This window comes from Cricetulus griseus, chromosome 4, assembly GCF_003668045.3.
Source record: "Cricetulus griseus strain 17A/GY chromosome 4, alternate assembly CriGri-PICRH-1.0, whole genome shotgun sequence".
In the NCBI taxonomy this organism is placed as follows: Eukaryota; Metazoa; Chordata; class Mammalia; order Rodentia; family Cricetidae; genus Cricetulus; species Cricetulus griseus.
The window spans coordinates 32,212,022-32,238,617 of record NC_048597.1 but is presented as its reverse complement, the minus strand read 5'-3'; the positions used below and the strand labels follow the sequence as shown (position 1 = coordinate 32,238,617).

The window sequence follows — 26,596 nt, the reverse complement described above, 5'->3', positions numbered from 1 at the left end:
ACTGGGCAACTTCACATCTATATTGTTCAAGAAAAATAGATTAGCTCTCTTTTTATAACAGTTGAGGGCCTCTGTACAAGCTAGGCAATGATTTCTAAATCCTAGCACTGTGCTGAAGACATAATTAGATGGACTAGGTAAGAAAGTGAAGATTAATTTCCTATGCTGAGATCTTAAAGAAATGATATCAGAGCCCTGAACTAAGACATTCCTGTCATGTATATAGGAATACAGACTCCAAGTTTCTGGGCCTTCATACTGCAGCCCATTCATCTTGTGGAAGTAATGGGAAAGTCAAGATCCAAGCCCTTATTTCACATGGACAGAAAGTCTCTACAAAGGTAAATGCATAGAGAGGAATCATCTCAATGGAATCCTAAAATATCTGCTATATCATAATCTATTCCTCAACTATCCATCCTAACCCAAACATAACCAACACCAACTTTAGCTTGGTAATCATCAGTTTGTTTACTATTAAAATGAAGAACACTAGAAAAGAAAGGTCCCCAACCATCTCAAAGCATACTGACCAGGCAGCATTCTCCCTAAAATCCCAGGGCAGTCATGTACACCTGATGGAAACATTAGCTTCAGGACTAAGAAGTCCAAATGAGGCATCAGCATGGCCACAGCCTTGGCCTATTAGGTCATTATGATTTCTCAGCTATTGCAGTCAACAAAGGTTTGCATTTATCTATTTTTATATGTGCAAGTCATATAAGTGAACATAAATGTTTATGTGCAAGGTAAAAAATTATGAAGCAAAACAAATAATTATTTTTATCAAAAAAACATGTCATGACTGCTTGTCTATGCTAAGGGAAGGCAAGTGCATCACCAGTTGTTATAGCTTTTCATTGACCACATACTGGACTTTTCATTCCTCAGAAATCTTGTTAGCAATGTCTGCCCCACCTTATACTGCCAGAATTTACAGTGAGGGGATGACACACAATTTCATTCTCCTTTTTTGTAATGATAGAAATACAGCTATCAATGCATGTCAATACTAATGAAATTGCTGCTTGAAAGAACAGTTTATGTCATTATAGATTTTGTTTATGACATCGAAGTGTTATGAATAAGTCATTATAATTTTGTCAATTTTTACATAATTTCTCCTACTTTATCTGAAAGCATACATGTTATTTATAAATATAAATATATTTCTTCATCATAGAAATTCTTAATATTCTACTTCTTTTTATGAAACTGGAGAATTCAAATTAACTATGCAGTAATCTTTATAAAGCAAAGAGCTTGTCTTTGTGAAGAAAACTCATTTTTGTGGTAATATTTCTTATTCATTAAAAATTCATTATGAAAGGCTAAAAGGAGTAATTCACTTCAAATGAGAAAAGACCTGAAAATAGTTTAACAACATAGTCAGAAAATTTTTAAGTATAGATTCAGTTGAAACTTCTGGTATAGGAAGGATCAATGTAAAATAGTGTTCCATTTCAAATTTATTTAATTATGCTCATAGTTATGATTTGATAGAACCTATTTTATGTTTATAATGTCATCCTAATGTGAAAGTTGCACAACTTAATTTCCATGAAAGTTAGTCAACTTTGGTATAGAAAATGTCAAATATAAATAATAGTGTATCAGGAAAAATAGTGCATTATTCAACCAGATGAAGTAATTAGTATATACCATTGTGTATATCTTTATTTTTATTTATTTTATTTTTATATAATTTTTATACTTTTTATTCCATGTGTAGAATTTTATAAAACAGAAAGTTCATTTGTAAGGTTTTGTAGCATATAAATTAATTCCAATTCATTACTATTACTAGTATACTCTCCTCTCATTATCAGTGCACCTATGCCATCTTGACTTTTTTGTGCTTATTTTCACTAGCAGAAACTCGGATGTAACTGGAAACTTCTCATCAACAGGTTTAGTACAGTGTATATTCTGAATGATCATTCCATTCATCACTTCAAAAATTCCCCTTAGAGCTTTAAGATTAAAGATTAATGAAGATGTTGATTTTTCTTCAGGAAAAGCAAATAAGCTACATTTTAGCTCAGGGTTGTCAGCACACCACAAAGAGTGAAAAGCTTAAGGAATATCTGAAAATCATCTTCAGTTTCTTGTATTTTTCTTAGAATTTTGCCTTCATCAAAAATCTCAGAGATCTGGAACTAGGAAGATCTCCAGAGACCTATAAGGATGACACGATCTGACAGTCTGGGCAGTGGAGAAGTTGGCCTAGAAACCCTTCCCCTAGAATGAGATTGATGAATACCCTCTATGCTATTCTAGAGTCCTCATCCAGTGGCTGATGAGAGCAGAGACAGACATCCACAGAAATACACTGAGCTGAAATCTGGAACTCAGTTGAAGAGAGGGAGGAATGAAGAACGAAGGGGTCTGTACCTGGTTGGAGAAACCCACAGAAACAGTTGGCCTGAAAAAGGGAAAGCATATCGACCCCAGATGCTCTTTGGGAGGACAGTACAGGACTAATCCAGCCCCCTGATCATGGATGCCAATGGGGAGGCCCCTGCACTCCTGGGAGCCTCTGGAGGTGGACTGGCGTTTTGCCCTGGTGGGTGGGAGGGACTTCGAGAGCCCATCCCACTTGAAGGGATTCGCTCTGTCTCTGAACACATGGGGAGGGGCCTAGGCCCAGCACAGGAAGATTTGGTGGACTTGGTGGAGCCCTGGTTGGGGGCCCTACCCTGCCTGGGGAGTGGCGGGTGGATGGGGTGGGGGGTAGGTTGGAGGTGGGGGAGAAGGAATGGGGGTGGGGAGAGGGAGAGGGAGAGGGAGAGGGAAAGTACATGTGAAAATATTAATAATTTAATAAAAAAAAGAGAAAAAAATCTCACTTTCAACAAACTTATGATTGGGTTTTCTATTTCACATAGGAAAAATCCCCCTTTCTTATTGGTAATACCATGACACTCTCAGCCCCTAGGAAGCAGTGTCTCTGGTGGAGGAAACCAACTCTACCTCCTAGTGCCAGGACCATCTCCAAGGACCATCTCACCTTTCCAAAGCTTTCTCCACTCTGTAGATTTTTAACTTGTGACACTTAATTGTCACCATCTTAACAAACACACCTCCTTTTAGTTTAACTATACAGCTATCATCTTTTTATTATAATATTAATCTTGGTGGTAAATACATTTGCTTTCAATATAGTTTAATTTTAAAGATATTTTTATCTTAGCATTATAAATGGTGATGGTTTTCCTGTATTACAAATGACATTCGCCTTAATCAAATCATACTTGGATCCTTTTGAAAAGAAATGAAAAGATTTGTATAATATTTCCAGGCAAAAGTTAGACATCTGCTTTTAGGCACAGTAAAGTGAATGAACTAAAGTTGTCATTTCATGATGTTAGCTTTCACCAAGTTTCTCAGTGCCACGTAAATCCTTTCCTGCTATAATCACAGTGTAAGATTTCATCGATAGTATCAATTGTTGGGAAGTGGTAGTACAGGCCCTTAATCCCAGCACTTGCAAGACAGAGGCAGAAAGATCTCTGAAACTGTGAGGCCAGCCGCATCTGCAGAGAAAGTTACAGGGACAGCCAAGGCTACCTAGAGAAATTCTGTCTCAAGAAATCAACAAAATATTTTTATCAATTGATAATATTGGGCCTTAGATATATACTTTATATTTTAATATGATCATTTACATCTCAGTTTATTTCATTTATCTCTATTAAAATATCAACAATATTTGTTGACAAATTATATCTTTCTCTGATAATGCAACTTCTGTCAATAATCTTCATTTAAATTTACTGACCATTGGAGAACTCATTAGGTTTTATGATGGCATCATTTTGATTGAAAGAATACTTTTATCTTGCTAATGCATACATGTAAGGCAAGTTTTGAATTGCAGACCATCTGGAAAAAGTAAAGTACTTCTTTTTCCTTTAGGAATTCTAATAGGCATTGTTGATCAATGATTTAAGGCAATATGTACAAAGACATTTCAAATGGTGGATTTTTTTCCCTGCTTCACTTGTTGGTGTAATTTTTTTTTTCCATTTGAACTTTTTCTTTCCCAATTTCAATTAGAATGTGTAATTATGTGAGAGTCACTACTATCTGATTCTTCATAAGAAGGTGGAGTGTTCACAAATACTCCTAGTTTTTAAAGAGACTCCTTAAGAAATTACTTATTCCCTAGTGCCAGATTTCTCTTTAAACCTCTATTATTGTATGTTTTCTTGCTCTCCTCTATTCGTCCCCTGACTCAATCTTCCTCCTCTCTCATGTCCTCCTCACCCCTCGCTTCTCCCCTTCTCTTTTTACTAACTCCTTCTCCCCTCCCTCCATGCCCCCAATTAGCTCAGGACATCTTGAGATCTAGAAGGTTGACCCCAACTAGGAACCTAAGCAATAGTCAAGAGGCCACCTTAAATGCCCTTCTCCAATAATGAGATTGATGACTTCCTTACAAGCCATCCTAGAACCTTCATCCAGTATATGACAGAAGCAGAAGCAGATACCCACAGCTAAGCACAGAGCTGAACTCCTGGAATTCAGTTTCAGAGAGGGAAGAGTGATAAGCAAAGGGATCAAAACCAGGCTGAAGAAATCACAGAAATAGCTGAGCTGAACAAGGTGTTGCTCATGGACCCCAGAGTGATAGCTGGGAAACCAGCATAGGACTATTCCAAACCCCCTGAGCAAGGATATCAGTTTGAAGGTCAGTTAATCTATGGGGTCTCTGGTAGTGGCTCAGTATTTATCCTTAGTATATGAATAGACATTGGGAGCCCATTCCACATAGAGGGATACTCTCTCAGCCTAAAGACAAGGGGGAGCATCTAGGGCCTGCTCCAAATGATATGAAAGACTTTGAAGACACCCCATGGAAGGCCTTACCTCCCTGGAGAGAAGAAAGAGGATGGGACAGGGGATAGGTGGGGGGCAGGGGAGGAAGGTAGGGAGAGGGAACTGGGATTGACATATAAAACAAGCTTGTTTCTAATTAAAATTTTAGAAAGGGAAAAAAACAAAATTACTTATTCATTTCTTTAAATATGATTATATTTATCCTAGACCTTTGTAATAATGAAGTAACAAAGGTTCATATGTATGCATTCACTCATTCATTCATTCATTCATTCATTCATACATACACTCATCCAGGCAGGGAGGCAAGAAGACAGAAGTCAGAACAGCAGGAAGGCAAGAAGGAAGGATGAAGGTAAGAAGGAACTTAAGGAGCTCAATTGCGAGTGCAAGGTACTATTGCAATGTTAAGCATCATAGAGGAGACTGATGTTTTGAAGGAATACAGTGACCACAATGAATGGCTGTAAGTCATTGTAGATTAAATTTTAAATAGAATTCTAAATCATCAGCTGCCATGAATTAGAATGGAGGACTTCAATAGAAAAATTTAATCAAGGATGTTGTAAATGACACCACAATTAAAATGAATACAATGAAATGGAAATTGTTTTTGTTTTTCAAAGTGAAAAACTTAAAGAGATTGGGAGTTCTGGGCCCAAGGGAGTCTTAAAAAATGAGAGAGGGCATGAAATTGGGAGGGGAAGAGATGGATAAGTAGAAATTCTTGATTTGAAATATAGAAAAAACACAAACAACACGTTTACAAATACACATACTTTTTATGCAGTTTTAAATTATTTTGTTATAATTATTAAGTTTAAAAGAGTTCTCCATGTATCAATGAATATATATTGTGTTTATATACACAATAGACACATACATATAATCTTTTCAAGAAATTAACTAATTAACTACACATTTATTTAAATATGTGACAGAGGCTGCATAATGCTGGTGCATGCCTTTAATCACAGTACTCAGGAGGCAGGGGCAAGCAGAGCTCGATGAGTTGTATCTCTATGAGTTGGAGGCCAGCATGGTGGTCTACAGGAGGAGTTCCAGGACAAGCTCCAAAGCTACACAGAGGCAGCTTGTCTTGAAAAACCAAAAATAAATAAGTAAATAAGATAAAATAAAATAATTAAATATATGATAGAGGCTTATATATTGTCTGAGAGTCATCATAATAGTTGGTAGTAATTAATAGCTCATGAATACTATACGTAGGGAAAAAATATCTGCTAATCTGACATCATGCCTGAATAAACACATTCTTCTCAATTTTGAACATTCATTCTATACTTGAAGAAAAATGACAGTGTTCTTCAATTTGAGACTATGATTCACTTGAAAATCTGTCCTGAGCATAAGGCAACCTGAAATTTACCATTTGTTTCTGCATATCCTTTTATTCATAGAATAAACTATGAATTCACCAAATTTTAATAAATACATGAATAATATCTGGCATGGCTCATAGTGAAGATATTACAGTGTGAGAAAACTATTTTTTAACACCAGATGGTTTTTGAGAAAGGTCTCCAATTCAAAGGCCACCGTCATATTAATATCCTGAAATTAATATACACAAATTAATGCAATCATACATACACATGCTCTTAATTTTTTTCTAATATGGTATTTTACTCTCAATATGGTATTTTAGGGAGTCCTTCTCTGAGTTCTTCAGAAATTACATTCCTTAGTACAAATGAGTTATTTGCTGAGGACTAAATGATGTTTTGAGGAAAATACTTACTTACATGTGTGCTTCTATGTTTAATAATAAAAGAGTATATATTAATAATTGGTCAAGGTAATTTGTTTGACAAATTATTTGTAATTCCAGAATATATTAATTTGTCTATAGGGTCATAAAATTATCTGAGCAAGATCAGGAAAAATATTTTAAGTATGTAGGCCCCATAATCTCACACACAACTATCAAACATGCAATATATAGAGCATTAAACTTTAGTGTGTTCCATCAAATCTCTGCATTTGGAGAGAAGGCTATAATCCTCCAATTTGGGAGGGATTAAACTGAGAAAGCAATTGTGGATCTTTGTAATCCGTATTTAATACATAGATGGTACTGCCTTAATGAAACAAACATATATAATAAAACTTGGACTCTAAATTCAATCCTTTAATATTTAAATCTTTTCCCTTGTTCTTTTTTTTAAGATTTATTTACTTATTACATGTACAGTGTTGTGCCTGCATGTATGTCTGCATGCCAGGAGAGGGCACCAAATCTCATTGCAGATGGGTGTGAGCCACCATGTGGTTGCTGGGAATTGAACTCTGGACCTTTGGAAGATCAGGTGATGCTCTTAACCGCTGAGCCATCTGTCCAGCCCCTTTGCCTGTTCTTAAGAATTTTTTTTTAAACTACCAAGTCCTTGTAGTTGTAAACTTCCATGAGAAGAGTAATTGGTATCAGACAGTTCAGTACATTTTCATTGTACGTCTCCCTTTGGCATCAATTTAGTGCACCAACTAAGCCCTCTGCCGGCCTCTGTCAATTACTATACTGAAGTGCAAGGAGGCTAATTCCTACTTTCTGAAGTGAGATGCTTTCAATAATGAAGGTGGTTCCTTTGGGGCTTACTAAAATATGACAGTCATGGCCCTACTATGATTGCTTGCCCACCACAATCTTAATCTCTACAAAGTGAGAACCAGTCTATGAAATCTCCATATATTTGCCCCCATTAATTATTGACCTCTATTTTACCACAGTTTAATTACTTCATATAATTTAATTGATTTCCCTGTTCTAATCCAGCACTAATAATTAATATCACTCTTTAGGAGTTACTAATATGTTTTTAAAATATTTTCCCTGGAGTGCATTTAATTGTCTCCCCGAGTATATCATCTTGTGTATTGTTCTTTTTCAATACTCTGGATTTAATTTCACATAAAATTTGGACTCATTTCTGTTTAGTAGAATGTGATAAAAATAATAAGAATTAAGTGTGGTTGTTTTTAATAACAAACTAACATTTATAACATCAAAATATATTATTCAGGAACTCAGTATGTTTACTTAATTATTCTATATTCTTTATAGAATTCAAACTAAATCGTGGTTTATAGCATTAGAGGGGTTTCATCCTAACTTTTAGTGACATCAATGAAAAATACAAACTGTAAATTTAATCATCCCTCAACCTAAACAAATTTGATATCAAATAAATATGGATCTCTAAGAAAATATGAAATCTATAAATGAGTAAGAAATCATTAGTATCACATCAAGAGATGTAAGAGAACATTTGTCAATTTTTTGTTTCATTGAGACAATGTCCTATGTAGCTCTGTCTGGCTTTGAACTAAACTAAGGATGGCTTTCAATTCTAAATTTTACTATCTCAGTCTGGTGATTGCAGGGATCATAGGTGTTTGACACCAGACCTGGCTCATTAAGGAATATTTTATGACAATTAGAGTCACTTAACTAAGAAACAGATATTATCTGTGCAACTTTGACACACAAATTTGAAAATTACTGTTATTTATAGTATTATATTTGTATAAAATTATTCACATTAACAATTTATAATAACCCATAAAAGCACCAATATACAATTAGTCACTAAAGAGTATGTTATACTGATTACAGAGTAATTATCAATTTACTAGTACATTATTAGAAAAACTATGTCATAACACATCTTTATATTTCAAAGAATTCCAAAGGAATCCTTTTGACATTTAATTAAACTGAAATATTTTATTATTCAGCATGAAGAATTCTGTCCCTTTCAACAGGAAAAGAATGACCCACAATGAATAGCTGTTAGATTTCAAATAAGAACACGTAAGACAAAGAAATAAAGGTATTAGTCATTGCAAGAAGAACAACCAAAAATGCTTTTCTTCTTTTTAAAGAAATCCATTCAAGGCAGTGGTTGTTTATCTCTGCCCAACACAACAGCGTTTGCATCTTTCAAGAAATCTCTGTGACTTTATATAGTAGTTGCTTTTAGTGTTGTCAAATAACGGAATAAATCATGCTTTTCCCCTTGTCTGCCACTGAAGATAAAACAGAGTTTGTTTTCAGGTTTTGAAAGTAGCCATCAATTGTTAGCCTTGAATGCTTCTTTATATGGTTATAGTGACTGTGCAGTGTAGCCAATGATGGAAAAATCTCCATTTTCCACCATGTAGCACAGGTTTATAGTTCCCTTTAAACTGGAGGCTAATGTTGCCATTAATTTATTCCTTATTTATTGAGATTTATTTCACTAATGTCTAGTTTGCACTAAGCTCAGATGGGAAATTGTAACTGGATACTCTCACAATTTATTCCCATTCACTCATGGTAGGAAAGAAATAATAAAATGTTCCATTATATATTGGTGCATGACACAAGAGAATACAACAATGAATACCAACACACTACTGAGTTAAAGGGTACAGATACAATGAGGATACTGATAATTTCTTAAATTTTTATTTATTTGTTATGTCTCAATATTTTAGCAGTAAATTTACTTGGTATTTCTCTCATGTTACTTGTGAGTATGGCAGAAATAATGACACCTCCTCAAAAATGATAAATTCTATGTATTTCTATGAAAATAGAATGAATTTTAAATTTGAAAGAGAACGTTGGCTTAATGTATATTTGTTGTGCTTCATTCAAGCTTTTATATGGTTTCAAGGAACACTTACATCACTCTGAGTCAATAACTCAGGGGGTTATAAAGACAATTCATGATTATCTTTACTAAATGGGACTTAGTGCACCTGCTAATAATAAAAACCTTTACTCTGCATGTCACTTCTATGTCAAGACTTTTAAAAATTAATATGTAAGTGTTTAGCTATACACTTTCTTGTTTTTCACTCATTAGTTACATATTCCTAAGCCATAGATGCAAATGGAGATTGAAAGGGCACAGCTCTGTTACTGTGCCTGTTAAGGGGGCACAGCTCTGTGACTGTGCATGTGAGGGATTGATATGACCAACCCTCTACATCTTAGACTATAATGTGAACAGAAAGCTAAACTTCTATATGGTGTGTGAGGGAATGACATAAGCAATCAATACACCTTAGAGTATGATTTGAAAAGAAAGCTAAACTTCTATATGACAAGGTTCTAAAATTGAGAATTTCAATTTGTGCCTCAGTATTTAAAGAGTTACTTGTTTTATTATACATGTATTTGTGATGTGTTTGCATGTATGTGTGTGTGTGTGTGTTGTGCATGTGTGCCATGACTGGAGACCAGAACAGGTAATGTGATCCTCTGGAAATGGAATTACAGATAGCTGTTAGCTGTCATGTTGGTGCTGGGAACCAACATGGGTCATATGCAAGAGCCCCATGTGCTTGGAATTGCTGAGATATGTCTCTGGCTACATGATATTTGAAATTTTAATTAATGTACATTTAAACAATGAAGTGCATGTCAAAAGACATATTTAACATGAATTAAGTTCAGCAGTCAGAGAACAGGTGTGTGATTTGTAATAGAAGGCAAAACAAATTTAAAGTCTCATTAAGAGAGATATTACCAGCTCATGCACTTTGCCAAAATAAGTTCTACAGAATATATTTGATAAAAAGAATATCTACTCCCAGAAGAAAGGAGAAAAGCATAGAAAAGATGTGGTAAGCATAATGATTACTTGGCTTTCTACTATTTCTAAGTTGGACCTAATAAACTGTTAATATTGCTTGCAAAATTATTAGATTAAACTCCAGACAATAATCCAAAGGGAAAAGGTAATTTGAATACTTGCTTGTTGAAAAAACAGCAGAGACATTGAACAAATTCATATTCTTTTGGAAACAGATGTATTAAAACATTAAACATTGATTCTATAGAAATATAATATGTAACTTGCAAGCCAGTGTTATAAAACCAAAATTAAAATTGATGTTAAATATGATTAAAACAACTTCTAAATGTTTTAAATTTAGTCCAGCTTATCATTTAACTTATTTTAAAGACTGTGGCAATGAACTAACTATAATTACTCAACTTCATTCTGTCTTGCTGGGAAATAATTCATTCTATTTTTAGACTCAGGCTTCTTGATTTCATATTCTTCTCAAGCCACATGAAAGCCTGCGATGTCTTCAAGGAAAAGTGACTTTGTTTGGAATCAAATGTTATATTGCCAGAGTTTATATTTAGTGTGTGAGAACCTTTCAAAGTAGAAAATACTGTCTGGGCCAATAAGCCTGCCCTTTTTTGTCAGATAGAAACTTAAAGCTTTTCATGATATCCTCAAACTCCCTTGTTTAATGCAAGAAAATCCTTGTGCCTAGAATATCTTTGTGCTCTCTGCTCACACTGTCATCTATGATAACATGATTGGACAGATGATCATAAGCTCAAAGCATAAATGTTTCTGAACTGCAGAAGAGGCTGTGCCATGAGGCCCTAATAACAACTCTCCTCGGGGGTCCAAATCAATAGCCATTTCCTTAAAGGCCCCACTTATCCGATTCACCTCTGTGAACAATTATGCAATGGTCTGAGAATGGCCACCGTTCTTCCCTCCTGAATGTCAAAGAAGCCTCAGAGGAAACATTAATAAGAACATCTTTCTTGGGGAAGGAATACTGCACATTAATAATGCACATTTCAGTTACATATACCCAATGAGGTTTTGATATTCAGCTCTAAGAAATATTATATTATGGAAATCTCAGGAAATGGGTGGTCTTTGGAAGTGTGATATTAAGAGGGATGGCTTAACCTCAGAAAGACGAAAAGCACAGTTTGTTCATTCTCATATGTGGATCTTATCTTGTAATGTACCATATATGTGCATAAGTGAGTTTAAAGGTGAGTAGAGCCTAAAATGTTAGCGTATAGAGCTGGAGAGTTAAAAACAGCTACTATGGAAGAGAGGGAGAACACAAGATCATATGTGACATGGGAATGAAAAGATGTCTGAGTCAAGACTACAAGGGGAACAGAAGAGCGTGAGGGGTTGCAGGAAAGTAAGGACACTTTAAGGGGGTACAGGTCACTGTAAAGAGGTACAAGACAGTGTACATGAGACAGAGAGAAGAGTAGAGAGACAAGCCTTCTAAAACATACTTCCTTAGGAAATACATACTGATATCTAATAATGTATATGCTAAATGAAAAAAGGCACACAGTATAACAAATTTAAAAAGAATCTTATTTCCAATATTTCTCCACTGCCAAATGAAATTGATTGTATTATAGCATGTGATACCTCCAGTCCTCAGTTCTTGGAGCAGGTTTACAACCCAACACTAACATCACTATGTTAAAAAGGTTCATCCTAAATTAATGTTCATGAGGAGCTTACAGGGGATTCATGTCACTTCAGAACACACAAAAGAACCAAACTTGCATTCAAATTTACATGCTAATTGGTTTCAGTTCTTACTTATATAGTTATGATAGTCTGTGAACCATGAAATAAAAAGCAATGTGATGTAAATTGGTACTTTAAAAATCAAGAGTATTTTATTCAGACCCTTAAAAATAATGTCATTAAGTAGAATAAATTAAAACAAATGTTTAAATGGTTTTAAAAAATAAGTAGGTATTTAGAATGAAAAGCTGATTTGTTATGAATAGAGTAACTTGAAGTATTTGTATTTGTTTTCAAATCATAGAATTTACACTTAAAATCATATTTCTGTTTATTGATCAATAGAGTATGAATCAGAGTGAATGTAGCTCTAATTTTTTCTTGCTTGAATTTGGATATATATCTATGTTAATAATATTGTGGAAAAGGAATGACAAATTCACAGCTCAATAATCTACCTTTTAGAATACAAGCTCATAATAAACTACTCAAGTTCAAGTAAATATGTATCCTTCTGTGGATTTTGAAGGTGTGGGTTTGACAGGTGATGCTGAGGGGATGGTAAAGAACTCAAAGAGCTACTTAAAGTCAGCCATTCTGAGGTACCATTTAGGATCTATGAATAGATATGTCAACTTTTCTAGTGCAAATTGCATTATCCAAGGCCTCTGACATCCTTTCTGATGTACATAACAGGTGCTTTCCATATCAAGGGATCCTTTGATGCACAGAAATAATAGCATGGTATTATCCTTTGACACGAATATCATAGTTGATAGTCAACAACCTCTTTTACAAATAGTTTGGTCAGTGTCTGACAGCACTCTTAAGTTGAAGACAATAGGTTCTTCCTTTGTCCAGACAAGAACTGAGACCTTCAAATATAATGGGGGATACTGTATTTCCAACTAAAGAAAGCAGCCAAAGCCAGAAGACAAAAAGGGTATATGATACACCTGAAAACATCAAAAAGAAAAGAAAAATGGATAATTATTTCCTTGATGACACAGAAACTTACAGACCCAGCATCTCAGAAGACTCATATGACTCAGTTGATTGCTGATTCACCAAGCTAATCTGCTTCCTGCATGTATCAGCTAGTTTTATGACAATTGTCATAAACTAGAGTTATCAGAGGGGAGGGAGCCTCAAATAAAAAATACCTCCATAAAATCCAGCTGGAAGACATTTTCTTAATTAGTGATTGATGGGGGAGGACCAGACTCATTGTGGGTGGTGCCATCCCTCTGATGGTGGTCCTGGGTTCTATAACAAAGCAGGCTAATCAAGCCATGAGGAGCAAGCCAGTAAGCAGCACACCTCCATGGCCTTTACTTCAGCTCTTGACTCCAAGTTCCTGCCCTGCATGATTTTCTGTCCTAACTGCTTTTGATGATGAACTGTTATGGTTATATGGAATACTGAGTGAAATAAAGCCTTTTCTCTCCACATTGCTTTTGGTTATGGTGTTTCATTTCAGCAATAGCGTCCTAACTAAGGCACTGCATTAGAGTTCAGAAAGCAAAACTTTTTCTTTCTTCCCCCTTTCTTTCATGCTTGCTGCATGCCTGACCCCAATTCTCAAGTTTATTCAAGCAAAGTTTGAAAATAGCCAGTGCCTCTCAAAGGCCAAGCAGAGATACAGCTGAGGTTTAGTTCTCACTATATCAGCAGCTCTTCTGTGCTCCCAGCCAAAAAATTTCTGTTCCCAATATGTATATTCTAGATGCTTGCAGACCTAAAGCACTGAGACATAATGAGAAGAAACATGTAACATTATGGGTGGGCTTTACTCTTACTGCATTCTTCTTTTACTGCCTTGTGATCATTCACACAGAAATCCATTTCTTGCACAGGTGATTTGTTAAATACAGCTCTTTAACCTGATAGCCCTGATGAAGCAGACACATGCATAATTATTACAAAGGATAGCACAAAAGAATAGAAAGCAAATTAAATTTGTGAAAACCAACATATACTAAAAGTTATGGTAGATCGGGAAAGATTAATGAAATTCAGTGATAGGAAAAGCAACTAATAAAGGAACCCAGACCTTAGATAAAACACGGAAAACATTAAGGGACACAGAGAAAACGACTATTGTTCAAAACCAGTCTGCCAGAATAACAGGTAAAATTCATCAAGGTTAAAAAGCAAAAGAAGGCCAAATCGTGAGGTTCTTTGAAGCTACAGTGAATAGTCACTTTCAAGAGACCTACGAAAACATTTAGAGAAAATAAGGGACTCCCATGACGTCAAGTCAAAAATTGCAATGACATTTGCTTTGTGTCCTAGTTTTCTCTGCTATTGCTTTGATAAAGCGTTCTTATAAAAGGCAACTTAAAGGAGGAAAGTGATTGTTTGGTTTATTCTTCCATATCACATTACATCACTGGGAGAAGTCATGGTAGAAATTCAAGCAGAATCTATGGAGAAATGCTGATTACAGGCTTGTTTAGATAACTTTCTCATAGAGTTCATGACCACTTGACCTGGGATGGTGCTACCCACAGTGTGATGGACCCTCTGATATCAATTAAGAATAATTACAATATCCTATAGCATGGACCTCACTCTAAGTGCCAGGATAATCCTTCAATTGAGATCCCTTATCCAGAGTTACTCTAGGTTGGGTCAAAGTTGACAATAAACAATAAGCAGGACACTTTGAAAATGGATGGATTATTAATACTGAATAGGACAGCAAAGATATGGAGCAGAGTTTTGGAAAGCACCAAGGAAATTGCTGCTGTACCTAAGAAGAGGTCAACCTATTGTACATACTGAAGAACAATTGGCGAGGATAGTCTTCGTAATTTGGTAGTGAGCTAAAGCACTTCACAGATTTGCTCAAAAGTAGAAAGTTTAAAGGGGCTGTTCAGTTCTATAGGAGAATGACTCAAAATGCAGAACTCTAAGAGCAGCACCTGGAGCCAACAGGTTCTGAGAACCAGACACAGACCTGGAGTTTACTAAGAGAACAGAATCAGTTTCTAATTATGGCATGCTAGCATATTAATGAGTTCATCATTACAATAGACTAGTGTTCAATTCCCATCTTTCAGAATCTTCAACACTTTTGAGTAGTCTAATTCCTGTTTTGTTTGTTAAAAACAGTAATTGAAAACACATATCTTTCAAATTGGAGGACCATCAAGTACAGCTCTTCACTCTTCATCTGAAATAGTTTTTGAAGAAGCTATGCTGGATTTCAGCATGCTGTCATAATATGGGAGCATGGATTTGTGTAAGGAAGGATAGGACAATAGTCAGCAGGAAACAGAATGGAATGAGGCTCAGTATGCCAGCTGTAGCCCTCTGTCAATACAGTATCAGTCATTGACTCCCTCACAGGTCCTGTCTTCTACACCTTTACACCCATGAAACACACACACACAAAAAAATGCTTAACCTTTTATTTCCTTCCCTTTTTCTGTTTGCCTTTCCTTGCTGATCCCTCTGTGTTGTAGGAAAGCTTAAGCTAATTTTTGAAATCTTGGAGGCCACCTAGAGAATAGCTCTAGGAAGGAAGAGATGGTCATAAACACTGGTCAAGCAATCAGATGGTCACATTAGGATGATGGGGATGTCCATCTGTATATATGTTTCTCCTGTTGGTTGTTGAATAAACACTGTTTGGCCTATAGCCAATAGAGGCAATAAGATAGGTGGGGCTAGGAGACAAGAAGAATTCTGGGAAAGGTAGGCAGGGGAGCCTGCCAGAGAGTCGCCATGCTGCAGAAGGAGTAACAACATGCTGGAGCATTGCTGGGTAAGCCACAACCACGTGGCAATACATAGATTAATAGAGATGGTTTAATAATTAAGGCAGAGCTAGCCAATATGAAGCACTAGGCATCAGCCAACAGTTTAATAATTAATATAAGTCTTTTTGTGTTTATTTGGGGCTGAGCAGAGTGGCAGGACCAGGCAGGACAAGAAAATCCAGCAGCAAAAGGAAGCTCTGCTTCTTCTGATGTAAACTTATCCACTACAGAGATACACCAAGTCACTGATGTGTCCAGCCAACATGTTTTGTGTTGTTTTGTCTCAAAGAAATGTATAACAGATATATGTATACATATATATATATATATATATATATATATATATATGTGTGTGTGTGTGTGTGTGTGTGTGAGTGTGTGTGTTTGTATCATTATCAACTAGAGTGACTAAGAGAATACCCATTCAAAAATAAGAAATATCAACATTTTCAAATCATGATTTTATCAGAATAAAATAAACCAATAAAGCCAAATACAAATAATACTTTTCTTTTTCCATCCCTGGATGTGTAGTCAAGTTATAGTTTGAAGTGTGCATTTTATTCACATACGTATATGAAGTTCACAAATAAGTTTATTCATATACATTTCAATACTTTGACATTTACTATGAAAAACTCAGAGGTTTGGCTGTGATATAAAGTGTTGGCAGAGAAGAGAAGCAATAATATGTCTTACTATAGCAGGAAAGAGGAACAATATGAAAGTGCTCAAGAAAATAAATAGTATAAAATAGAAAGCATATGTTTATAGATTTCTTCACATCTACTGTTTCCCCACTGGCTTGAAAATAACAATTTATTATTTATAATGGGAACCATACATATTTAGAAGTTTTATGAGTACTTTATATTTACCATGACTACTATTTTGTGAATCAGTCAATGGATTTTTTTAGTTAGTAATTTAAGGACATAAAATCCAAGGTTAATTCTTCTCATTTTGCCATACATTATTTAGAAATGATGGCTGTCTGTACAGAACACAGTCCCTTGTACTTGCATGACCAGTTGAAGGGTACTGAAGCTAATCACACTAAATACAGACATGCAATCTCAAAATAAACTAATGCTCTTTATCATTTATTTAAAACGATGTCTGCCAAGAAATGAATGTAGGTTTATGCCATATATAAGTGAAATTTCACATAAAGCATTGATAAAATAAAAATTCATAAGGATCCTAGATGTATAATATTTATCCAGAGCTCTTTTGCTTTTCCACAATTTTGAATAGTTAATTCATTTTTATTTATGGCATTTTCTAAGGCAAAAGAAATTCATAGACCCTTCCTTTTAAGATCAGTCACAATTTATATTTACTCCAATAGAAAATCTTGATATAGGTGAAGAAAAACATTAGATTTATCTGTTTTTAAATGAAATACTCTAGTCATAGCTGGGCATTGGCAGCACATGCCTTTAATCCCAGCACTCGGGAGGAGAGGCAGGTGGCTCTCTGTGAGTTCAAGGCCAGCCTCGTCTCCAGAGTGAGTGCCAGGATAGGCTCTCCAAAGCTACACAGAGAAACCCTGTATCAAAAAACAAAACAAAACAAAACAAAACAAAATTGTAGAGGCTGTTTCATGCTTTATGTAAAAGATAGAAAACTTCTCATGGCACTACTAATATTTTCCAGATCAAACATGACCATCACTTAATGGGCTACTGAAATTTGTGATAATCAAGATTTCATGTGTCCTACTCATTTAATCTGTTAACATTCACTTTTATTATTCATAATTTACATATGCATATACAAGAGAATATTTTTTTCAGTTCCTTCTGTCTTTCATCTTTTTAAACAAATGTGAATATAATGCCACTGTATAAGTGAATGAATAAAATATGGTGCTGAAGGAAAAATTATTCCTAGGAATAATTTACCACTGGGAGCTGAACATCTGTATTAAACCAAGGTGTCCAACTCGATCACTGTATTTCTGTATTGTCTTACATGAAATTTCAATTTAATTGTAGTTGCATGTATGTTCTTCATGAAGGTTAAGTAAAACATTTAAATATGTATATTATTAACACATCTCCATAAGATGATTTACATGAGAGAAAAATCATCCTTTTAATTATAATTATTTCACTCTCATAATAAGAGTGTGAGATATAAATTTAAATGCATTGTCAATGTTATTATTTCTTAACAATGACATTTTAAAAACCTTACTAAAATTAAAAATCTGATGTAGTTGAAAATTTTACTTAGTATTAGCAAAGGTTAGTAATCCACGGAGGTTGATGCTGTTTTCCTATATAAAAGTGATATAAATCCAAGAATTCATAGGGTTTAATTGAAAGAAGAATGCTATATCTTCATATTGAAGAAAAAATGTATCAGATGTTCTTTATAGTTAACAGAAGTCAATTTCTTCAACAAGAAAAGTTCAGGAAGCACATTCAATAACTTTTGAGAAACAATTTAAGATAGGTGATAAATTCTTTGTATTTTTGCATCTTACCATGGCAGGAACCTTCAATTTCTTCATAGCCTGTACTGCAGATACACCTCCCAAGAGGAACGAGCCAATCTCCATCAGCTCCACAGTAGAGTTTAGGAGTATCTCGCTCTTCAGCACTCTTCACACATGAACCACGTACTTCAACCAAAGAGGAAGAATCAACTCTTGGGATGGTATCAGGAAACATAGCCAAGTTCCGCACAGTGAAGGGGCACTTTTTGTAGAATACGCGGACTGAGACCAGGGCAATGCATGCTCCAATGTCTTGAAAGGCCAGATAAAATCCTTTCCTTTCTATTGGCCCCACCTCACGAATTTCAGTGTTGAGTTTGAGGATGCGATCACCCAAATCCATCTGAGTAAAACTCTCATCAGCAGCAATCGTGTCGATCTTTATATATTGGCTTGGCTTGAATTTAGTCCCATGGGATTCATCCGATTCTATATAATACAGATTAAATGTTTCTTTACAAGTTCCCAAGACCCATGGGATACTGTTACAATCCCTCAGTGTGAACTTCATTTCCACATAAATTTTCTGTGCAGCTTCACGAGAGATCCAATTAGAACGAAGCCAGTTGTTCTGGTTTGGTTCCATGACGTTGCATACCTGGTATGTATGGATGGGCTTGTTGTGCTCATCCATTTCAGTAATGGCATCCCACTGCAAAAACAAAAAGAGAAATAATGAAATGATTATAAAACCACTGCCATTAACAAATGTTTATGAATGTCCTAAGAAGAGAAAATGAGTTAAAACTATGCAATGAAACTGTCCAAAGCAAGACAGCATTTTAACTATGATGCTTTGATTGAAAGTATGGAACCTACTCTTGGGGGAGCTTTCTCCATTAATCATACAACCAAAGCAGCTTTAACACTGACAGTTTCCTCAACTGTATAATAGAATTGGTAATGTGACCTGTTTCATAGGATCCTTGCAATACATATGTGTTTTTAAATGTATATCTAAACCAGTCACAACTGTTCTGGGGGAGAACTGGAGAGATGGCTCAGCAATTAACAACACATACTGCTCTTGGAGAGGACCCAAGATTTGTCTGAATCGTCCACACCAGGCAGCTCACAACCACCTGCCACTCTATAGCTAGGTGACCTGACAACATCTTTGTCTGGCTTCCACGAGCATCTGATCTTTAGTGCATGCACACACAGAGAGAAACAGAAATATAAACAGAATAAAAAATAAAAAAATATTTCTTGACTTACAAAAATGATTTAAAGTAGCAAACATTATTTGATCAAAATCACCAGACCCATGAAAAGTGCACAGTGGCTTTCTCAATCTATCCTCATGTATAATTTGTTTCAAAGTGAGATTTGTTAACCAGTATGAAATTAAATGCTTCTGAGGTCATTCTGAGATAGATAGGGATTCCCTCTGTGCTGGCTAGTTTTCTATCGATTTTCTGAAGCTATAGTCACTGAAGAGGAGGGAAACTTAATTTGGAAAATGCCTCCATTAATATTAGGCTGCAGAGCACTACTTTCTTAATTACTGATTGATATGGGAGGGTCCATTTCATACTAGGTGGTACCACCCTACGTTGGTAGTGCTGCCTTTTATAGAAAAGCAGGCTGAACAAGTGAGTGATAGGGTGGTTTGACTCTATAATTAACAGTTATTAGCAAAAAAAAAAAAAAAGGCCATCAGACAATAGCCAACTAGACTACCGTTATGCTAGCCCAACATTTTGAATAATTCACAGGTACCCTGGTGGATGGAGAAAAAAGACAAAAAATGACCACAGTTAATTTCTTTACCTTCACAAGGACTATTTCAGTTTGCACTGGACTTGGTGCTGTCTCTTAGGATTACTATTGCTATGGTGAAACACCATTACCAAAAGCAACTTGGGTACAAAAAGGTTTATTTCACTCATATTTTCCTATAACAGTTCATTATCAAGGCGGTGAGGGCAGGAACTCAAGCAGGTGTGGAACTAGGAGGCAAGAGATGATGTAGACAGACTGGAAGCCTGCTGCTTACTGGCTTGTTCAGCCTGCTTTCTTACAAAACCTAAGACCACAAGCCTAGGCATAAAACCACCCACACTGGGCTGAGCCCTCCCCCATCAATCGATAAGAAAATGCCCCCATACGTTTCTGGACAGCTGGGTTTATGGAAGCAGTTTGTTAATTGAGATTCCACCCTCTCAGATGCTTTTAGCTTGTGTCAGTTTGACATAAAAATATTCAACACATTGACCCTTTGTCAGCTTGACACACAAACATACCACTGTTAAGCTGCAACCTTTCATTTCTTGTTCATTCCCAAGACTAAAGATTAATTTTGATATCACAAAATAAAATATTTTCAAACTTAAAAATCCATTCTTACAAATTTAAAAGACTTAAAAAATTCAGTCTCTTTTAAAATCAAGTCTTTTAAAATCCAAAGTCTTTCAATGGTAGGCTCCTATAAAATTAAATGCTATCTTACTTCAAGAGGGCAGAATCAGGGCATAGTCATACAATCTAAAAAACAAACAAACAAACAGACAGACAAAAAACCAAACCATGTCAAACTCAAGATCCCATGTCTGGGATCCACTTATGATCTTCCAGGCTTCTTAAAAAGCCTCTGTCACCTCCCTGGATCTGCCTTATGTAGCACACACAGCTTGGCTACACTCCCCCACTCCTGCTATTCTTGGTGGTTAACCCATTGTATTGGCATAGTCATAATGCAGGGTTGCATTGTTGCAACTTGGCTGCACCTTCACCAATAGCTTCTCATATGCTGTCTTCAGTCTTGCCACACATGCCTTCAAAATAGTTACCACCTGGGTGACTATTCCACTACCAAGTTCAGCTTCCAGGAAGAGTTATAACCTTGGCCACCTCTATAACACAGCTTCTGTGTGTTGAACCTGAGGAAACACTCCCTGGAAGATTTCACCTCAATGATGTTGGTCTCTTCTTAATCACTGCTAGTTTCTTAGCTCCAGCCGACCAGCATTGGAAACTCCAGCAAAGCAAAGGTGTTACCTCAGTGGTTCTAGTCTCTTTTTAATTACAGCTATTCTTCAATTCCGGCTAACTAGAACTACAGTTTCTTAACTTAAAATGTCTAAAGGCCATGATGGAGACTGAGTGGTTCTTAAACTTTCCCCTAGAACTTCACAAGCCAGGCTTTCATCCTCTGCATTTCTCTTCACATTATATGTTCCAACCTCCCACAAAACAGCTCACCAATCTTCTAAAACTCAATGGCTATCTTAGCCCAAAATTCTGAAGTCCTTCTACAAAACAACAAAGTCCTAACAAAGCAACATGGCCACATCTGTAACAGCAATGACTCCAAAATCCTGCTACCAATATCTATCTTAGTTGAGGTTATCTTTGCTGTGATGATAAACCATTACCAATAGTAACTTGAGGAAATAGTTTATTTCATTCACATTTCCATAAAATGGTTCATCATCATCAAAAACAGTGAGTGCAGGAACTCAAGCAGGGCAGGAACCTGTAGGCAGAAGCTGACATGGGGGCCCTGAAGGTGTGCTGATTACTCTCTTGCTCCTCCTGGATTACTCAGCCTGCTTTTGTATAGAACCCAAGTCCACAAGCCCAAGAATAAAAGCAAGCACAATGGGCTGGGCCCTCCCCAATCAATCAATAATTATGCAAATGCCCTACAGTCTTGCCTAAAACACCATGTTATGGAAACATTTTCTTAATTGAGGTTCCCTCCTCTCATATGACTTTAGCTTGTGCCCAATTGGCATAAAACTCTTTATCACACAATCATAAACCATAACTAATCCTGAATCTCCCTTCAACATGTTTTTGCTTAGTCTGGATACACTCCCTTGATGGCCTAGCAGGGGAAGCCTGTGACTGGTATAAATAGCTAAGGCTGTGATTTGTTCAAACAGAAATCTCTATTTGCCTGAGAGGTATGTTATGATTGGCTGGATAATTTTCTCTGTCTATATAACAAGGCACCAGGCAAACTGAGTGGATAGGCCAGAAGACAGTCTGGAGTCCTTCTTGCCATGGTGGAGTTACATGAGTTACAATAAAATGGTTGGCCCAAGTTGTCTTTTTTTGTCTTCATCTAGTATGAAGGAACTAAACACAAAGAAATAAGCATCAGAGACAGCAGAATGCAATGGTGGGTGGCATAGGTATTAGAACTGGCACAGTTCTAAAAGAATCAGACATATGGATGCTAGAGAAGAAGCAGCTGAACGCTTTGAGAACCATGAGAACAGGAAGACAAAAGGTCAAGAAGTTATGAGATGGCAAAAGAGGGAGGGAAGGCAAAGTTGGTCTAAGGAGCTGGAGAAGAGAAAGTACAGGTTTTGATCACTGGAAGATTTCTATGGAGCTATAAAAATCTGTCAGGCCAATGGTCTCAGACTTTAACACTATCTGGTTAATCCCGGATTGCTAGGCCTATATAAGTGTGGTAACACTAGTGCTTGTTAAGGGCTAAGGAATCTCTTTACCTGAAACTGTCCACAGCCATAATGCCAACCAATTAGGGATCCCAACATTTTAGACACACATAAGAGCTAAAATGCTTTCAGAGATAGCTCCTATGCGACACACTGCTATTGTCACCTGTCTGCTGTCCCTGTTTGTTGTTGTTCCACATCTAGAAGCACAACAGCTGCCAAACTCAATCCCTCAAAAAGCTTCCCTTTGTCTGCCTAGGCTTTGTATCTGGGTAAAGTAAAACCCACACATTGGTAAAAATTTGATAGAAAATAAACATAGACAAAGCCTTAGATTAATAAAAGAAATATTTCTGTCATTTCTCCAGACATGAGAATACAGTTAAGTAGTCTTTATTTGAGGTTATGTTGCAGAATAGGGGTACATTAACACAAGATTATCCAGAGAATAAATGCCATGGTAGGAATACAGTAACAATACACCACAGATAGGAAGAGGAAGAAATTTTCAATTTTTCCTAGGTCTCCTAAAGTCAACTTCACTAAGGAAGGGGCATTTATGCAATATCCTAGGGAAGAGACAGAACAGAGAGCAAATAGGAAGTCCAATTACAAGACAATATATGCATAGATACAGTTAAGGAAGAAATGCCTAGAGAACTGATCTAAAAGTCTTTCCCAGGATCTTGAACTTGGCCTTTAGTTCTGAGCTAGGTCATTGGATCCCCCCCCCACTATTTTGTGATAAATACAAGCATGCTGACAGTTGACTCCATGGGAATACCTTTCTAATTCTTCTTAATAAAACAATTTACCAAGACATTTGAATGCTTTGAAATCAGTTGGTATTCACTTGTATTTCCTTCAACTTTTCTATCTATTTTGAACAGGTAGGATGTTTTTATTTTATTTGTATAGTTATAATAAAATTGTTAGTGAATAAGTAATATTTAAGAATCTTCACAGTCACTGAGGGAAAACGTGTTGGTCTTCAAGAGTCTATCATTTCAATTAAATGATACCAATAACACACACTGTTTTCTGTATAAAATAAGCATTCCGTTTCTTGGTACCCTACTTCAGAGATTTAGAGTAAGATGATTTAACACATTCTGTTTACAATATTTTTTTCATTTTAATTGGCTGTGGAGAGTCACTTAATTTAAGTGGGTTGAACTGAGAGTTAGTATAGTTTCCAACCACAGGGATACTTGCTTCAGTATCTCCAACCTTTATGACATGAAGTGCTTTTAACTATCTACTGTAAATGTATGAAAATCATGCTAATAATCTGTCAGGTAAGGTTAAATCTATAAGTGTCAAGTAGCTTGCTTGTGATTCAGGGAATATTTTCCATAGAAATCAGTTTCTTTCAAATTGTTGATATGATTTTACATAATAAAACTGTTGTTTGTCAGGGGTATACCTATCAAATGGGGAATGATATTGAATCACCAATCTAATGCCTATCATTTCACCAATAGCGTGAGTCTCAAGTAACCTATGTATTTTTTTTAGAGAATTCTTTATTAGTTTTTGTAATCAAACCCATGTAGATAAGACCTAACATATTTAATACAGTGTGTTACCCCTGTACAAATGGAAAAAAATTAAGTTCAACATTTCTAGACCAATATGGCTGTTAATTTCTGTACAATGCCAACCCAACATGGTAAACTGGGAAACCTTTTTCCAAAGTTGACAGCAAGCAATCTAATATTATTCTGGGTAATGCAAGGAGTCAACTAATTGCTACAGATTTATTAATAAGAGTGAATTAGTAATGTAATAAAATCTGAAAACTATCAAAAATCAATGTCCAAAATTCACATAATTTTAGAAAAAAAGACCCTTGAAAAGCTTTCAAGTTTCATCTACCAATTATTCCTATCATGGACAAATTTCTATTGAGATTTGATTTTATTTCTTTTTTTTTGGGGGGGGGGGACAGGGTTTCCCTGTGGCTTTGGAGGCTGTCCTGGAACTAGCTCTTGCAGACCAGGCTAGTCTCGAACTCACAGTGATCCACCTGCCTCTGCCTCCCGAGTGCTGGGATTAAAGGCATATGCCACCACCACCTGGCTTTGATTTTATTTCTTATGAAAGGCATGCAATGATTGTCCCCACTACATCCTTAGCTTTCCCAAATAGTGTATAGCTTGCTCTGGGGAAAAAATGTTTGACTCTCTATACTTTTAATAATTTCATACTCTATCTCATTAGGTGAAAATAATAACATGTTCATCAATAAACTAAAATATGAAGCTAATGCATTTAAAATTGTATGTAAATGTTTCTTGTATGGGAGAATACATTATGATATTACTATGTTTATATAAATATATTCTACACTGGGGCTGTTTATATGAAGAAGGATGGACTAGATATGTCGTATACTCTAGGAAAAAACACAGTACTATTATTTTGCTAGATAGAAACAGGACCAAACAGACTTTTAATGACCTACAGTTAGTTGTACACATATATTAGTGCATTTGTTAACCCTCATCAGAGATGCTTCTATTTATATTAGACGGTGACTAAAGAGAAGACCTGGCATGCTCAAGAGCAGAGGAAAAAAGAAAGTAAGGTGCTCAGCCCTAAGTGGGATATATACATCAAAGCTACCCTCTTACCAAGGTTCTGTGAGCACAGCAGAAGAAGGGTAGGAGGAAAGAGTGTTCTCTGGACACAGTAAGGTAGCTACACTCATGAACTCAACAACTGTGACATCAGGCACAATTGCAAAAGCTCAGGCCAGACCAAATCCCAGCACAGAGAGTGAAGTTAGACATGAAAGCTGATCCCTAGCTTAGGAGCTCTTGTCAAATGATCAATGCTGGAATAGGAAGAGTCAGTTTGCTTTAAGAGTATTGCCTCTGGTAAATTGACCATGCTCCAGCTGAAGGCCACACATTGAAGAATGTATAGAGACAGTACAAATTGGACTTCATGGGTGAACCAAAAAAAAAAAAAAAAGAGGAAATAGGGAGGAGAGATGGGTAAAAGTTGGGGAGGAAATTAATATGATCAAAGCATCTTATATAAAATTCTCAAATAACTAATATTAACAAGAGATATTATCTGATTCAATAAAAATATGAATTTTCAAACACAATGTATCAATATGAATAGAATGATATATTTTTCCATATTGAATTTAAGAAGCCTTATACACAGTAGTGTTTATCTTTGTTTATTAAAAACATGTAATTGGAACTGCACTTAGATACCAGAACAGTCAAAAGGTCTACTGTTAAATTTTATCTTCTGCACTAGTCAGAAGAAATGTATATTAAGTTTCAAAATTGAATCTACTTGCCTAAAATTAAGATATGAATTTAAAATTGGTCTAGATGTAAAAGATATAACATCTTCTGTTCAGTATCAGTAGATGTAAAATTTATTTCATATTTTAGGTATGTTTCTTTCAAAACCATTGAATTTATGATTTTCATATTCCAAGTACTAAAATCAGCCTCTGAAAATTTAGGCATAAGGTTAGCTAGCACGTGAGTCTGGAGAGCTCATCTACTTTGTTTCTCAATATATTCAATTAAAAGCCATTATTTAAATAATTAAAACATCAAACATGTTTTATTTTGTTACTATATGAAGATAACTTCATAAATCTGCATATCTAGGCTCATAGAACGAATTTCAGCTTCTTATAACTGTGAGGAAACATGTGGCAGTTCACAGACTGCCAGCTCCCAACTTTGGTCATATACACTTTCATAC

At 35.8% G+C, this 26,596-nt stretch overlaps 1 protein-coding gene across 1 annotated transcript in view; it reads right to left on the bottom strand.

Moving 5' to 3' along the window:
• The window catches only part of LOC113830699 (ephrin type-A receptor 6), an 818,688-nt gene that overhangs the window by 638,420 nt on the left and 153,672 nt on the right, over positions 1–26,596 (bottom strand). Inside the window, exon 3 of the mRNA XM_035444430.1 lies at positions 18,429–19,092. Within this exon, the coding sequence (XP_035300321.1) occupies positions 18,429–19,092 (664 nt within the window). The remainder of the gene's footprint in view (positions 1–18,428; positions 19,093–26,596) is intronic.